Source organism: Carassius auratus, unplaced genomic scaffold (genome assembly GCF_003368295.1).
Source record: "Carassius auratus strain Wakin unplaced genomic scaffold, ASM336829v1 scaf_tig00214714_1_2670353, whole genome shotgun sequence".
Lineage (NCBI taxonomy): Eukaryota > Metazoa > Chordata > Actinopteri > Cypriniformes > Cyprinidae > Carassius > Carassius auratus.
Window position 1 is genome coordinate 926,425 of NW_020527778.1, and position 16,387 is coordinate 942,811.

The 16,387-nt window shown below is 34.3% G+C and overlaps 2 protein-coding genes across 3 annotated transcripts; one reads left to right on the forward strand and one right to left on the reverse strand.

Annotated features, from left to right (window-relative positions):
- Positions 1-1,593: 1,593 nt before the first annotated feature.
- LOC113092645 (GATOR complex protein WDR24-like) lies at positions 1,594-13,334 on the reverse strand. Its single transcript, XM_026258311.1, has 14 exons — positions 13,254-13,334; positions 11,615-11,692; positions 11,408-11,430; positions 11,119-11,226; positions 8,736-9,096; positions 8,443-8,620; positions 7,124-7,548; positions 6,215-6,480; positions 5,698-5,807; positions 5,493-5,593; positions 3,921-4,025; positions 3,506-3,843; positions 3,242-3,426; positions 1,594-2,114 (listed from the first exon to the last, which is right to left on the reverse strand). The coding sequence occupies exons 4-14, from the start codon at positions 11,218-11,220 to the stop codon at positions 1,946-1,948; spliced, it is 2,340 nt and encodes a 779-aa protein (XP_026114096.1). The 5' UTR covers positions 11,221-11,226; positions 11,408-11,430; positions 11,615-11,692; positions 13,254-13,334; the 3' UTR covers positions 1,594-1,945.
- Positions 13,299-16,387, forward strand: LOC113092646 (uncharacterized). 2 transcript variants are annotated; one of them, XM_026258314.1, is made up of 6 exons: positions 13,299-13,397; positions 13,490-13,631; positions 15,287-15,380; positions 15,548-15,707; positions 15,795-15,947; positions 16,022-16,387. In XM_026258314.1, exons 2-6 carry the CDS (start codon positions 13,492-13,494, stop codon positions 16,219-16,221), a joined length of 747 nt encoding a protein of 248 aa, XP_026114099.1. In that variant the 5' UTR covers positions 13,299-13,397; positions 13,490-13,491; the 3' UTR covers positions 16,222-16,387. The 2 variants fall into 2 exon arrangements, with proteins under 2 accessions (XP_026114099.1, XP_026114098.1); XM_026258313.1 differs by having other exon boundaries at positions 13,323-13,356.

A 16,387-nucleotide genomic window follows, 5' to 3' on the forward strand; every position in this document is an offset into this window, starting at 1 on the left:
AGTTCGGGAGTTCGTAGCGGGTTCGCGAATCATTTGAGTCAGTTCGGGGAACGCGAATCATTTGAATCAGTTCGGGAGTTCGTAGCGGGTTCGCGAATCATTTGAGTCAGTTCGGGAGTTCGTAGCGGGTTCGCGAATCATTTGAGTCAGTTCGGGGAACGCGAATCATTTGAATCAGTTCGGGAGTTCGTAGCGGGTTCGCGAATCATTTGAGTCAGTTCGGGAGTTCGTAGCGGGTTCGCGAATCATTTGAGTCAGTTCGGGGAACGCGAATCATTTGAGTCAGTTCGGGAGTTCGTAGCGGGTTCGCGAATCATTTGAGTCAGTTTGGAAGTTTGAACGAAGTAATGCAGTAGCTCTTTCTAAGGGTATTTTTTCAAAATGCTTTTGCACATTTTATTTATGTTCAGTAGTTCTTTTCTGCTCAAGCAAATCCACAAACTAATAAAAGGATTTATATGTTGACTGCTGTATATAAAACCCCTTCAACATAGTTGTGGTTACCTCGAGATTCATCAAAAAAAAAAAAAAAAAAAAACAGAAAATAAAATAAAATAAAACAATTGGCTATAATAGAGTACCGGCACCTCTTTTGGGCCACTTAAAGCACTGGGTCAGATGGAATAATCTACTGTTCGTGCACGTCTCCCACTAACCGCTTTTGACATGTTTTAAACAGAGTGTTTAAAGAGATAGATAGATAGATAGATAGATAGATAGATAGATAGATAGATAGATAGATAGATAGATAGATAGATAGATAGATAGAAAGATACAGTGGCATGCGAAACCCCTTGCGGAATCTGTGAAAATGTGAATAATTTGAACAAAACAAGAGAGATCTTTTTATTTAGAACTGTCCTTAGTGAGATATTGTACATAAAAGATGTTTACATTTAGTCCACAACACAACATTTTTTGAAATTATTGAAATAACCCCATTGAAAAGTTTGGGAACCCTTGGGTTCTTAATACTGTGTTCTGTTACCTGATGATCCACAACTGTCTTTCTGTTTTGTGATGGTTGTTCATGAGTCCCTTGTTTGATCTGAACAGTTAAACTGAGAACTGTTCTTCAGAAAAATCTTTAAGGTCCTGCAGATTCTTCAGTTTAAAAAAAACTTTTGGAATTTGAAGATCAAGGTAAATTGTACTCGATTTGTGTTACGGGAAACATACAAGTATCTTCTGTTGCTTACGAAGGGCAGAACTAAATAGAAAAAAAAATTACATTTCATTTCACCCCCCAGCTCTTAATGCATCTTGTTTCCTTCTGGAGCATCGGTGAACGTTTGAATCTTTTTAATAGTTGTGTTTGAGTGATGCGTTTTGTTCAGACAGTGTTTAGGTGATTGTTCAGTCAGTTCTCCTCAAGTTCAGCTCACACGTGTTGAGAAACCTCAACGCTCAGGTCTACATCTATTGGTTTCAACATTTCAAACCTTCTTTTTGAGAAATGCTTGCACTTATATTTTTATAATACGGGTAAATGACATTATGCCACTTTTAAAAAATAAATACTAATTTATTTCTTCCAAAAAGGTCACTTTTAAAGTGTTTCTGTGTCTTCATGTTCACAAACTCACACAGATGATTAGTAAAGACTGGCTTTATTGGCAAACACCAGTTTTTCCGGTAAAATAAATCTGATTTCAATCCAACGTGTTCTTCATTTACACAGTTTTCCAGCGTATTTTTAAGGTGAATAAATCATATTCCCAAAGCCAAGTGCATCTCAGCTACAGTTATACACATTGGATTATATTTATAAAACAAAATCTCCAAAAACTTAAAAAAGTTGGCTGATTGTTTTTTAGCTCACAATCATATGTGCTAAAGATACAGATTCCCTTTGTGTTTGATTATCATCTAAACATTAGTTATACTTATTGTCCCTCATAGGTAGCAGCCTGACTGGTCCTCTGCTAGAGTGTGTGTGTGTGTGTCAGGTGTATTCGCACAGGTGTCCGCAGCCGGCCGGACAGTGTTTGGACTGTTTCAGCCACTCCATCACATGCTCCAGGTGTCCTCCGTGACTGCAGCCCTGACACCACACAAACAAGCCTTTGACCACGTGATGACACACTGCACACACACTCGCACACTGGTGGCACCTGTGGAAGATTCAAACACATGCACAAAATAATCAATCAACCAATCAATTTTGTAAATTTTTTCTAAATTATATTGTAACTGTAAAAAATAGTTAAGTAATATATTAGTAAAAAAAAAATTTATATATTAATTTATAATACATTCAAAGTCACTTTGGATAAAAGCGTCTGCTAAATGAATAAATGTAAATGTTAATATTTTTCATATATATATATATATATATATATACACATATACATACATACACACACACACACACACATAAATATATTTTAAATATTTTTAAAACACACACACACACATATATATATAATTTTTTCATTATATTAATTTTATTAATTTATAAAGTGGACCTAAAGTGTCAAATGTAATATTTTTTATTTAAATTTTATTCATATATTTATTTAATAATTGAATTCATAATACATTATAATTATTTTTTGTATATTATAATAAATATTTATAATTAAAATTTCTAATTAAATATTAATTATATTTATTTATAAAATGCTCCCAAAGTGTGTAAAATTCTCTAAAACTTTAGCAATTTCTCCAAATTATAATATTTAAATTTACAATACATTTAATTAAATAAATATGTATAGAATATAATAAATGATATAATAGTACATACATTAAAATGGTCATAATAAATGTAGTATAATTTAGTCAGCATATTTATTATTTATATAGAATAAGAATTTAAAATAAAATATAATAATTTTATTTAGTGGACCCAAATTGTGTGTGTGTGTGTGTGTGTATTATATATATATATATATATATATATATATATATATAGACACTTTTACATTTGTTTTCCAAATGATATTTTTAAGATAAATTAATATGAATAAATTATATCGAAACAAATAACTTCTAATAAATTAATAATGAATTATTATTTCAACTTAAAAATTATAATAAAAATATATTCCCTGTAGTTATTTATGAGGCATGTTTATAAACATTTTCATAAACATTACAAAATAAAAAACAAATACACCTTTAAAATGTCCTTTAAACACAGTAACAGATGTATACGCTCTAATGCTAAAGGCTACATTAGATAAAGGACTGAAACTCATAGAAAAACAAGGTAAGAGTCAGGGATTGGAGGTCGCACCTGTCACAGATCCAGCCCTTGTTGCTCATTGGTCGCTTGCAGTTGCTGCAGTTGATGTGTAAGGTGGTGGAGGTTTGATTCAGACACATGATGGGGCCGCACGTGCTCAGTTTGATCACCTCGTTACTGACGTTCCACAGCTCGAAGCGCTGCAAGAGGTCGATGTAGGACATGTACCAGTGCTCCTAAAACACACAAACACACAGATTAAAACATCACATAAAAAACCTAGACTTCCTGTCAAAGCGGGGCGGTATTTCTCACCTGTGTGAGCTCGTCGATCTCCTTGCGGATGCGGTCGCCCAGTACGATCAGCACAGACACGGCCATCTGCACGTCGCCCTGCTCGGCGTAGAAACACAGCATCTCCTTCACGATGGGGCAGAAGAACTTGGGCGGCAGGTGAGGCGAGAACAAGAGCTGCGAGACGGAAATGAGACTGAAGGACTCCGTGGAAGTCAGGCACGTGTTCTCGGTCTCGCTCCCGCTCACGTGAGGCGACTCGGGCCTCTCCTGCACCGGCTCCGGGGCCGAGGGGTGGTCCATGATCTCGTGGCGTAACGGGAACGCCTCCTGAGGGAGCAGGTACTCGGGTTCCTCCGCTGGAGAGAGAACGGAGGCTTACCATTGGGTTTTTTACACATACACCTGTGAGATGTGTTTGGATGTGCTGACCAACCTGCATGGTTGTCGTGCTCCATGCTGTAGAGATCATCGTCATCCAGTTCAGCGTCTCCAAACAGATACTCCGCCTGACCCTCGCTGCCCTCCGTCTCCTCGTTCTCTGCACACAGAAACACACTCTTTATCCAGTGTTGCAGTTTCCTGGCAGCTAAAAATCTGGACTGACAGCTGAGGAGGAGTGAAGCACAATTACTACATACGAGACCCTGGACCACAAAACCAGTCAGAAGTGTCAATTTTGAAAATTTAGATTTTGAATAAAGAAGCTTTCCATTGATGCATGGTTTGTTAGGATCGGACGATATTTGTCTGAGATGCAACTATTTGAAAATCTGGAATCTGAGGGATGCAAAAAAATCTAAACATTGAGAAAATAATCTTTAAAGTTGTCCAAATGAATTATTAGCAATGCATATTACTAATAAAAAATTAAGTTTTGATATATTTACAGTTGGAAATTGACTAAATATTTTCATGGAAAATAATCTTCACTTAATATCACAATGATTTTTAGCATGAAAGTAAAATGTATAATTTTGCCCCATACAGTGTAATTTTGGTTATTGCAACAAATATACCCCGGAGACTTAAGACTGGTTTTGTGTGCTCCAGGGTCACATATATACATACATTATTATCCGTCTGTATTACAACAGTGAGCCATTTAAAGGGTTCATTCACCGAAAAAAATAAAAATAAAATCACAATTGTGTCATCATTTACAGGTCATTCCCAATCTGTATGGAACATAAAAGGAGATGTTTAGCAGAATGTCCAAATTGCTCCAAGTTGAAAAAGCACTATAGAAGGAGTCTATGTCTTCTGAAGTCATACTATTGGTTTTCTAGAGGAACAAACTGAAATTGAATCCATGACTTAATGTCAATCATATATGTTTGGAACTCAATGAAGCTGAATGATGAAAGGATTTTTATTTTTGCATTTTCCTGAGAAACTCTGCAAGGGAGGTGTAATGGGCAAACAGAATGGTTTTGTGAACAATGCAACGTTTCTCAGTTAATGCAACTGGAAAAGGCAACAGTTTTATGAATGACACAAAGGTTCGCGATGAAATGCAAAGTGTTTTTGGAAAAATTCAAACGTTTTGCAAGCAATCAAAGCTTCTGGGGTAAAACACATTTTTAAAGCTAATGTAAGTTTCTCAGGGAAATGCAAAGTTTGGGAAAAAGCTGAGATCTTTCAAGTGAAAGCAAAGTTTCTCTGGGAAAGGCAGAAATTTTGCAAGGCAAAGCAAAGTTTTTCTAAAGCAAGTGCAAGGTTACTTAGAATAACGCAAAGGTTTTGCAGTTAAACACAACGTTTATTAGGGAAACGCAAAGGTTTTATGAGTGAAAACAAAGTCTCTCTGGCAAATGCAAAGATTTTAAAAGCAAATGCAAAGTTTCTCTGGTAAACGAAAGGTTTTTTGATAAAAGGCAATGCTTCATGAGGAGAGAGCAAGCTCAAAGTTTGCTCTGTAAACAATCAGCTGACCGTCTCTTTACCGGTCTCTCATCAGTTTCTCATCGATCAGGATGCAGCTGTTGTTTATATGTGTGTGTCTCACCGTCGTTGTTGTTGAGGTTGGTCTCCAGGCTGTGGAGGTTGTCTTGTCTGTTTTCTTTGTTTCTCTCATTGAGAGCAGCGCTCATCTCCTTCATACTGAAGCTGCAGTACAGGAAACAGACAAAGACACAGAACTGAGCTCTGATGAAGAGTATATTAGACGAGAGGAGTCAGAAATCCCCAAAATCAGCTGACATTATCAGTACCTGTTGACGAGCGGGAGGTTTCCTGATTTATTCAGATTGTGATTGCTAGATAAGGACGGATTAGCCGGCTCTGAAAACATGATTCGCAGCATCGTCCATGTGGTTGATTCCTGTATGACACAAAAACTGAATTAAATTAGGGTTTGTGAGGAAACTGCAGGTTTGTGAACTAATGAAAAGATCAGAATTAATTATCAATCGATCAAAATAATCATGCAATTAAAAAAATAAAAATTCCTACACTTTTTAAAAATAAAAATTCATCTGTATTTTAATTTTATTTTTTTATTTGTTAATTAAAAAATATATTTATTATTTATTTATCTGAGTTAGATAACTTGCATATCAGGAATATTATTTTTTTTAAGTCTTTTTAAAAAAAAAATATCTATGAACATGCAATCGCTGAAATATTAATTTAAAATCTCAGGGAGGACTTTAAGAAAATATTGCATGTCAAAGAAGACAAAAAAAAAAGTTGAAAATACAGAAGAGCCCCATTAAAATCCATCTGTACCTGCGGTCTGTTGAGTCTCTTGGCGACTTGAGCGTTGTGCTCACAGAGTTCGGCGAAGGGTTTCCCGCTCAGCAGGTAACTCTGTGCGGTGTTAATGAACCAGTCCATCCCCACACTGCTGCCCGCTTCACTCTCAAACACACTGAGCGCGCTCGACACCTGTGCAAACTGCTCCCTCACATCCGGCTTCTTAAAGAAGAAGATGGGGTACCTCCGATCGCCCCCCGGGTAGGTCTTACGCCCCACGTCTCCTGCAGAAGAGGGACCTATGTAGAAAGACAATGTTCTGATAAGAAACCAACATCAAGAAACATTTTGATGGTCCATTTGACCAACACTCGATTTTAAACTACTGCTTAAATAATCATTTCTTCTAGAAATGTGGTAAATGTTTCTCACTAAGAGTCATGGACGTGCATGCAATGTTTAACACACAGATGTGTTTTGGAAAGGCTGTAGAAAAACTGATTTCCATGCAATTTGCCAAAGGTCAACACAAAAGAGTGGTCAGATACCGTAAACCTTTACTGTAGCTTGTCAAACATTCAGATATAAATTAGAAATGTAAGACTCGAGACTCGTCTCCTAAATCATGCTTTTGAAAGACGATGTGAAAATAACAATAAATGCTACTTACACTGAATACTTTTAATGTTAGACATTATTTATACTTACATGTAGTATTTGCACTAAGATGCAAATAGCCACTATAATTAAAAAAGAAAAATATTTTGTGTCTGTGCAGATAAAATATGTGGCTCAAATTGACTTCTAACACAATAAAAACCGATGGGAATTATAATTTTTATCACATATCTCTAACAAGCTAGAGATTTCATGCATGCATTTTGGTGTTCAGTGTCGGTTTTTGTCAAATTGCATGGAAACCAGCGTGGTTCGATCGCTCACCGCTCATCAGACTCTCTTTAGCAGCGAACGCCAGGTCCCCGAACAGCCCGAAGCAGAGTCCCTCCGGATTGGCGCGGTCGACGGGTCTGCTGGCATCTTTAAACATGTGCTGGTACAGCGTACTGTCCTTGGACCCCGACAGCAGGTAGTAAGGGTCGTGCTGGTGCCGCCACACGATTCCCGTGGTCACGTCTTTGTGCTCCTCGAAGGTTGCGAAGGGGATGAACGGCCGGCGGACGTCCCACACGTAGATGTTGTGGTCCACCATCATGGAGCAGGTGGCCAGGTGATATCTGCGCTCCGGACGCCACTTGACCCTGGCCACCGACGCTATGGTCTGAACGCAGTAGATCTCCTTCACGCGGTTGGTCGACATGTCCCAGACTTTCACCATCTTGTCACGTCCGCCTGTGGCCAGCCAACCCCTGCAAGACGTTATATACACAAAAACAGAGCCAGACGGGTTGAGGTTAAAATCCAGAAGGATAAAAAGTGTGGAGACTTTTGCCAACTAAAATTAGGCAACAAAAAAAAAAAAGTTATATTTGAGTATTAATTAGTAGATAAAATTATTTAGAATTTTACTATTTGTATTACTTCTTCTTATTTCATCTTCCTTTTTTTAATTTGGACTTTTAAAGTTTCTTCACTCATTATTTAGAATAAAAAAACAACAACAATTATTTCAGTCTCATTTTCTCCTTTTTTTTATGTTTCTTTAGATATGCTCTTCTCATAATAATAATTTATAAATTATTCTATTATTCTTATAAAATTATTATAGAACTCATTTTATTTTCCTTTTTTAAATGTATACTTTAAGTGAATGTTTACGATTGGAATTTTACAACTAAAATTATTATTACTATTATAATAGTGAATTTCTATTATAATAGTAATATTCTATTGTAATATTTATAATATTCTATTTCTTTTAAAAAGGTTCACATTTATTAAGTTTTTAAAGTCACTTTTATTTTTATTTTCATTTATCGTCCTTTTTTAATTTTCAGCTTTCACTTTTTTCTTAAGTCATTATTTAGAATTATACTATAATAAAAATTATAATAGTATACTAATTCTTATTAAATTCTGAGCTCATATTATTATATTTCTTTTTTTTCTTTTTTATTGTTCCCTTAAGTCATTATTATTGTATTATTATTATTTTTAATTCCTTCTCATTTTATCTTCCTATTTTTATTTAATTTATCATTGTTTTGTATTTTGATTGTGCTGACCTGTAAAGCACATTGTGCATGTGAAATTTTATACAACAGTTTTATTATTATTATTAGTTTAGCTGTGTGTGCACACACCTGTCCTCAGGATGCCAGTCACAGCAGAAGACGGGTCCTGTGTGTGCGGTGAACATCCTCTCGTAACGGTCCGGTCTACGAATGTCCCACAGCTGCACGTTTCCATTCTCGAATGATGCGGCGAACGTGAAATAATCCTTAATACTGAACTGCACATCTCTCACGCTCTCGGACTGACCTGCACAAACACTGCTGTTCACATGGTGTATTTCGAAATCCTCAGACTGAGTGTCTAAAGCGCTCCAGATGTGTGGATGTGAATGAGGTCATGATAACGTCAGAGATGCACATACCAGAAAAGGTGCTGACGCTCTCCTTCTTGCGCAGGTCGAAGCACTTCATGAACCCGTCCTGAGAGCCAGACAGCAGCATGTAGACCTCAGTGGGGTGAAAACAGACTTTGTTGACCGTGCGCTTGTGTTCGGTGAACAGCTGCTCTTGTTTGTTACGGCAGGACCGGGCCAGGTTCCACGTCACCACGGCTCCGTTAGTGGCGGCGGTGGCCAGCAGGTTCTCCTCCATCTGATGCCACATGACGTCCGCACAGCTGAAGTTCAGCGAGGGTTTGCGGCCCACACGCAGGTTCAGCCGCTCAGTGAAACCGTCTTCCTCCAGACCGTATATCTTGAAGATATTTCGCCCGGCAACCACCACCTGAAACATAACGTGATTAGGGATATGCCGGTATACAATTTTCATGTTGCCATTAATTGCTCATACAGTATTGACATTTAGTGACATTAGACATGGTCATAATACAGTATAACAGGTTAAATAACTTTTTTCTTATTACAAAAATAACTGTACATTTAAGTACAATAAAGCAATACAGAAAAATACATAAAGTTAAAAGTTTTACAAAGATGTAAAAGAAGTATAGGTATCACTTTACAGTAAAATCTCATTAGTTAACTTAAGTTAATGCATTAACATTCACAATAGCTACATTTGCTACAAAAGTTACTAATCTTTGTTAAAATATACGTGTTAGCTCATTAAACAACACAGTTGCAACTTTCGATTTTAACAACGTGTTATTAAATATCCGAATACTTAAGATTAATGAATGTTCAGAAGAATTATTCATTTGCAGTTTATGTTAACTAATGAATTAACTAATGTTAACTAATGAAGCCCTGATGTAATGTGTGATGGACAATTTAAAGAATCAAAACACTTTCAAACAATATCTTGGTCATATTGTAGTCCAGATTAAAATATATAAAATTTTTAAAATAAATAGCCTATAAAGACTAAATATGTAAGTATTTGGCGCTGTGATGAATAACATAGCAAATCCACAAATCTGAATGGCTATTTAAATACATTTTAGAAAGTAGCTGCTGCTTTATTTATGGGGTTTCCAGGGTAAGGGCTGCATTTCTGCAGTTTAGCGCCATCTGCTGTCAGAGAGTGAATGTGCTTTCATTCAGCGTGTCTGTAATGTGTTCCTCCATGTGCTTCTCATATGTGCTTGTTTACATCAGAGCACACAGAGTCTTTCATGCAGCATACAGCAGTGTTGTGCATTTTGACCAGTTGATGGGAAAAGTATTCTTAAAATGCATTCCAATTATGAATAATTTGTAATATATAATTATTCACTGTATTAAGAAGTGTTAATAAAAGTGTAAATAATAATTGAATTAATTATTGATATTAATGGTAGTCACTGACAGACTGAATATTTAATTACATATTAATCATCATATACATTTCAAATAATAATAATAATAATAAAAAAAGTATAAATTAAAATATTTCACCCAACAAACACCACCAGAAACAAGTTGTGATTAATCACATATTAACTGTAGCTAAAAACAGTATTTTAAATATAAATATTATTGACAATGAATTTTGTAATTGCTATTTATTGATATTAGCCATTGACAGATTGATAATTTACTTAAATATCAATAATCATATAAATTCCAAATATAAATAATTAAAATACATAAACATAAAAAATAAATAAAAATATAATAAATTATACAAATTAAAATATTTCACCGAGTAAACACCACCAGAAACAAATTGTGATTAATCACATATAAACTGTAGCTAAAAACAGTATTTTAAATATAAATATTATTGACAATAATTGTTTTAATTATAATGTATTGATATTAGTCATTGACAGACTGAATATTGAATTAAATATCAATAATAAAATAAATTAGAAATATAAATTACCAAAATATATACATTTAAAATAATAATAAGTTAATTTATTCACAAATTATAAAAATGTAAAGATTGTTAAATTATAATATATATATATATATATATATATATATATATATATATATATATATATATATATATATATATATATATATATATACACACACACATATACATATATATATATATATATATATATATATATATATATATATATATATATATATATATATATACATATATATATATATACACATATACATATACATATATATATATATATATATATATATATATATATATATATATATATATATATATATATATACATATATATATATACACATATACATATATATATATATATATATATATATATATATATATATATATATATATACTTTTGCCATGTGAACCATAACAGAAGTAGAAAAATCTAATTGGCCACTTTGGCATGTGTCATGAATATAATGTTCATCTCATTTTCACCTGCGTAGCATCCCGACACACACTGATGGCGTTGGCAGGTGCATCCAGGTGACAAAACATGGTATGACCACTGACGGTGCTGACCCTGGTCATCTTCTCCATCTCAAGCTGCAAAATCAGGAGAAAGATGAGAGCAGGAGAGAGATGCTGCTGCAGGTCCTCCTCGGGCCAGCAGATGGAGGACAGATTCATTCAGATCAACTTCTCATGGTGGCAATGTTATGAGCATTTATATCACAAACAATATATGCAAAAACATACAAGAATAAAGCGAGATGTTCAGACTTACGCTTTACGTCTAGAGTCTTTTACCTGTGGGGAAAACAGGCCAGAAACGGCAAACACGTTCACAATAACATTAGATATAAATAATCATAGGATTCACTATAGATCGTATTTGAACAGGTAAGATACTGTACAAACTTTCTAAGGGAATATTACTGCGTTTGCAACACGATTCTTGTTTGTTTGTGTTTTTGTTTTTTTTTCATCTCACCGTCTGTGTTTCCAAATAAAAATTGCACCTCGTTCACGTGATCGCCTTTAACATCTTCACACGAGATTACACACCGACCTGCAAAACAGAAACAAGACAGCAGAGAATCCATATCAGTAATCATTAGAAAACATGCAAGCAAAAAATAAATAAATACAATTAAATAAAAATTACGTGAAACGTAAAAGTGATAGTTTATTATAATTATCAGATATTATTATTATTATGTCTATAGATAAACAAACAGATACAATGTAGACATACAAGTAATATATATTATTGTTATTATTATATTTATTATTACAGTGCATGTAACAGAGGTATTTTGAGTAAATGTAATTACTGTACTTGAGTATCTTTTTGGATGCTCTGTAATTTTACGTGTATCAAAGATATTAGCAGCTTTTACTCTACTTCACTACATTTTTAACGAGTGTTGCGATTACACATTGCATTGTTGCATGGCACCTAACTATTTCTACAGTGATATGGCACTGAAAGTAGTAATTCTCGAGCATTTTGTCCTTTCACTTTTCAACAAGGTTACTTTATATGAACGCGAGTATCTTAACAATGTCAAGAATGCTTTTAATTGTAATTTTACTTAACATATTTATTTTTTACTATTGTCATGTATTATTATCCTGTGTTAGTGCTGTCAAACGATTAATATTGATTAATCGCATGCAAAATAAACGTTTTTGTCTACATGATATATGAGTGTGAACTGTGCATATTTATCATGTTTATATAAATTAAAACATTTATGTGTATATATTTAAGAAAATATTTTATGTTTATATATTAAATATATTTATATATAATATAAAATGTAATCATATAAATATATAAATGTATATACATATGTAAATATTTTCAAAACATATACTGGATGTGTTTGTATTTAGATATGCATAATAAATTAACACAATACACATGCATATATTACATAAACAAAAACTTTTATTTTGGATTAGATTAATCGCGGTTAATCGTTTGACAGCACAACCTGATATTATTGTAAAAGGTCAATAAGAAAATTCGGCAATAAATAAATTACTTTATTTTATTAATCTATTATACTGAAGATTTTTTCTTCAGTTTTAATTTGGTTTTAGAAAATAAATAAGACAAGGCAACCCTGAGCATATTTTATATATGCTCAAGTGCATCTTTGAACATATTTTCAGTACAAGTAAAATACTGTTTTTCACTCAAGTATGGTTTTCAGGTACGCTTTACACCACTTTTGTGTCGGCCTTCAACTTCACTCCAATATCGATTTATAAATATAATTTCCTTATTAGCATTAATAACATGAGCGCAGTGTTTAGTCTCTTACTGTAACGCACAGAAAGACCAATACATGTAATACATATTCAACATATGTATACTTGCCCAAAGGTGCTTTGAGATTATTCAAATGCATGTATTATTTTGCAAACACGTTGATATTACAGATGTATCATCTTATGCCTGGAATATTATATGTGCTGTAAATTAGCGTTTCAGTCACGTGCCACATCAAACCTGCTTTAAAACAGTTCGGTGCAGCACGAGTCCATGCTTGGTTTCCGAGCATGAATGTTCAACTGTAATATGAGTTTAGAAATTAGTGAAATAACCACGCTAAACTTACCCTTTTAAAAACAAACGTGTCCTTTCAGGAGAAGCGGATGTAGAATTGTTGTTTACGTTCGCGGCTGACGTCACCTCCCGTCGCATGACTCGCGTGGCGCGCAGTGAGATCTGTTAACAACGCTCTTGAGAGTTCACGGAAGAAGTTATTTATCATAACACATTCTGGTGCAGCTATTACGCTTGCTTTATTAAGTTGTTCTTAAGTGTTGTAATCTCTCTCTCTCTCTCTAACAGTCATGTCTGTGAAGGAGAGACTGTATCACTGTGAGGATCCAGCTGTATGGAGGGCACTACATGCCAAATACTGGAGTGTGCTGGAAGCAAAGGCAGCCGTGAAGGGGAAAAACGCCGGAAAACTCTTGCAACTGGACAAATGGTTTGAGTACTTACAAATCCACACATAAAAATGTATTTTTATTTTAAGAATCATATAAATACTTTAAAACTAATAATTATCAAATTAATTAATGTGAAATTATTTTAATAATTTCATCATTTTAATTTAGCATTTTGCTGAATTTTGTTTTTATATTCATTATATTAGTTGCATCACAAAAATAATTAAATATTAATTAATATACTAATAATTAGGGGTCCCCGATCGTTATGTGCATCTCGTCAGTAAAGCAGGTTCTCTAATCAGTAGTAAATTCCCTCAGGTGCATGATTTCACATAGAGCAGCTGTTACTACACAGAGCCGTTGTTAACCAAGAAGCTGCTCAAATCCATGTTCATTTTCAGCGTTTATTTGTGCATCTTCTCCGTTAACAAAGGCTCTGTGTAGTAACAGCTGCTCTATGTGAAATCAGGCACCTGATGGAATTTACCGCTGATTAGAGAGCAAGCTTTACTGACGAGATGCGCATAACTATGATCGGAGCACCCCTACTAATAATCATAAATTTGCAATTTAAATAAACTAACTAAACATTATACAACTAAAACATGCATTTAAAATAATTATAAAATTTGAAATATTGTCAAATCATAAATTTAAATAAATGTAATTAGATTGTTTTAATGAATAATTTTTGCCTACTCATAATTATCTTTAACTTGCAATTTGACACAACCGTAAATGCAGCTTCACTAGCACTGGCTCTAAAACACATTTTATGTTCATTATTGTATTTTTATCAGAATGTAATATTAATTTATAAATTAATAATCGTACAAATGTAAATATAAATGACCAAAATATATATTTAGAATAATAAATTAAATTATAACATTAAAATACTTTTACATTATATAAATGCATTAATTTAATTTTAATTTAGCATTTTGCTGAATTAAATTTTTATGTTCATTATAGTACTTGCATCACAAAAAAGAATTGAATTTTAATTCAAATACTAATAATCATAAATTTGCAAATCTAAATAGTAAAGTATATGCATTTAAAATAATTACAGATCATATTATTTATATAACACAACTAAACACTATAAAACTAAAACATGCATTTAAAATAATTATCAAATGTGAAATATTTTTAAATCATAAATTATATACATTTAACTAGATATTTTTACATAATAATTTTTGCCTACTCATAATTAGCTTTAACTTGCAATTCAAAGCAACTGAAAATGCAGCTTCACTAGCACTGGCTCTCAAACACATTTTATGTTCATTATTGTATTTACATTTTAATATTAATGTATTAATAATCATATAAATGTAAATAAAATGACCAAAATATATATATTTAAAATAACAAATGAAATTATAACATTAAAATACTTTTAAATTATATAAATGTATTCATTTAATTTTAATTAATATATTTTTGCCTATTTATCACAACTAGCATCTAACATGTAATTTGACACAACCTTAAATAGAGCTTTTCTAGCATTGCCCTGTATTTGATATGGGCCACAATTTAAATACTCAGATGAACTGACAGATGAAAAAGAAAATAAAAAGATTTGCATGTTTTTTCATGTTTATTATTTTAGTTGCATCAGAATAGAATATAATTCTAGATGCAGAGTATCTTAATGGCAGTCTCTGTCTTCTGTCAGGTTTCAGGAGGAGCTGCCTGCAGCGATCTCCGCTCGATCCGAGCGTTCCCTCACACACGCTGAGCTCGTCAAGATCATGGAGTGGAAACTGACTGTAAGCACAACAGACATAGATTCACACACCCTGCGTAATTAACAAGAATCATGATGCTGGAAACAGGCGAGTTGCTCAGTTGGTTGCATGCGGTTATGACATCGGTTCAGCTGCGTGCACGAGTGCGTTTCTCTCTCCGATGACTGATGATGGATACTCTCTCCCAGAAGGGGAAGTTCAGGCCTCGTTTGCAGCAGCTGATTGGCTCAAACAGCGAGGAGGCGGTTCAAAGCTCGACCAGCAAAGCTTTTGGTTTGATGCCTGACGTCCAAGCGGCGATTACTGAGCTGTGCAAACTCAAAGGTGTCGGGCCAGCGACGGCATCAGGTACACACACACACACACACACACACCCATCAGATCATGCATGCATGCACTGACTGCATTAACATGCATCCAAATGGTCTCTATCAGCCGTGTTGGTGGCCGGAGCTCCGGGCGAAGTGGCCTTCATGGCTGATGAAGCAGTGGAGAGCATCGCTGAGCTCAGACCGGTCGAGTACACAGCCAAACATTATGCACTTTTCCTCCAGAAAATCCTGAACAAATCGTCCCGGCTTAATAAAGGTAAGACATTTAAGATGCACGTTTAGCTTAAAGCACTCTTCCTCGTGATCCGACCCTGATGTTTGTGGTTTCAGTGGACGGCCAGCGGGACTGGACTCCTCACAGGGTGGAGCAGTGTTTATGGGCCTGGGCCGTGGCCAATCAGATTCAGCCCTCATTATTACAGGAGCTCAGTCTGATGGATGCAACCCACACAGTGGCCAATCAGAAGCCAGGGAAGAGGAAGACGGCCGATGAAAAGCCCTCGAAGAGACGCAAGACAGAAAGATCTTAAAGAGCAGCACTTCTCTACATTTGAATATTTACCCAGACGGTGTTTTCAACACATTCCTTTGCAAAAGTATGTATTTTTTTAGGCGTGCACTTCACAATGCACTTCACAATTGCTTTTCTGAATTTGTAATAGTTTTAATAAAGCAATAAAACTTTAATAATTATTA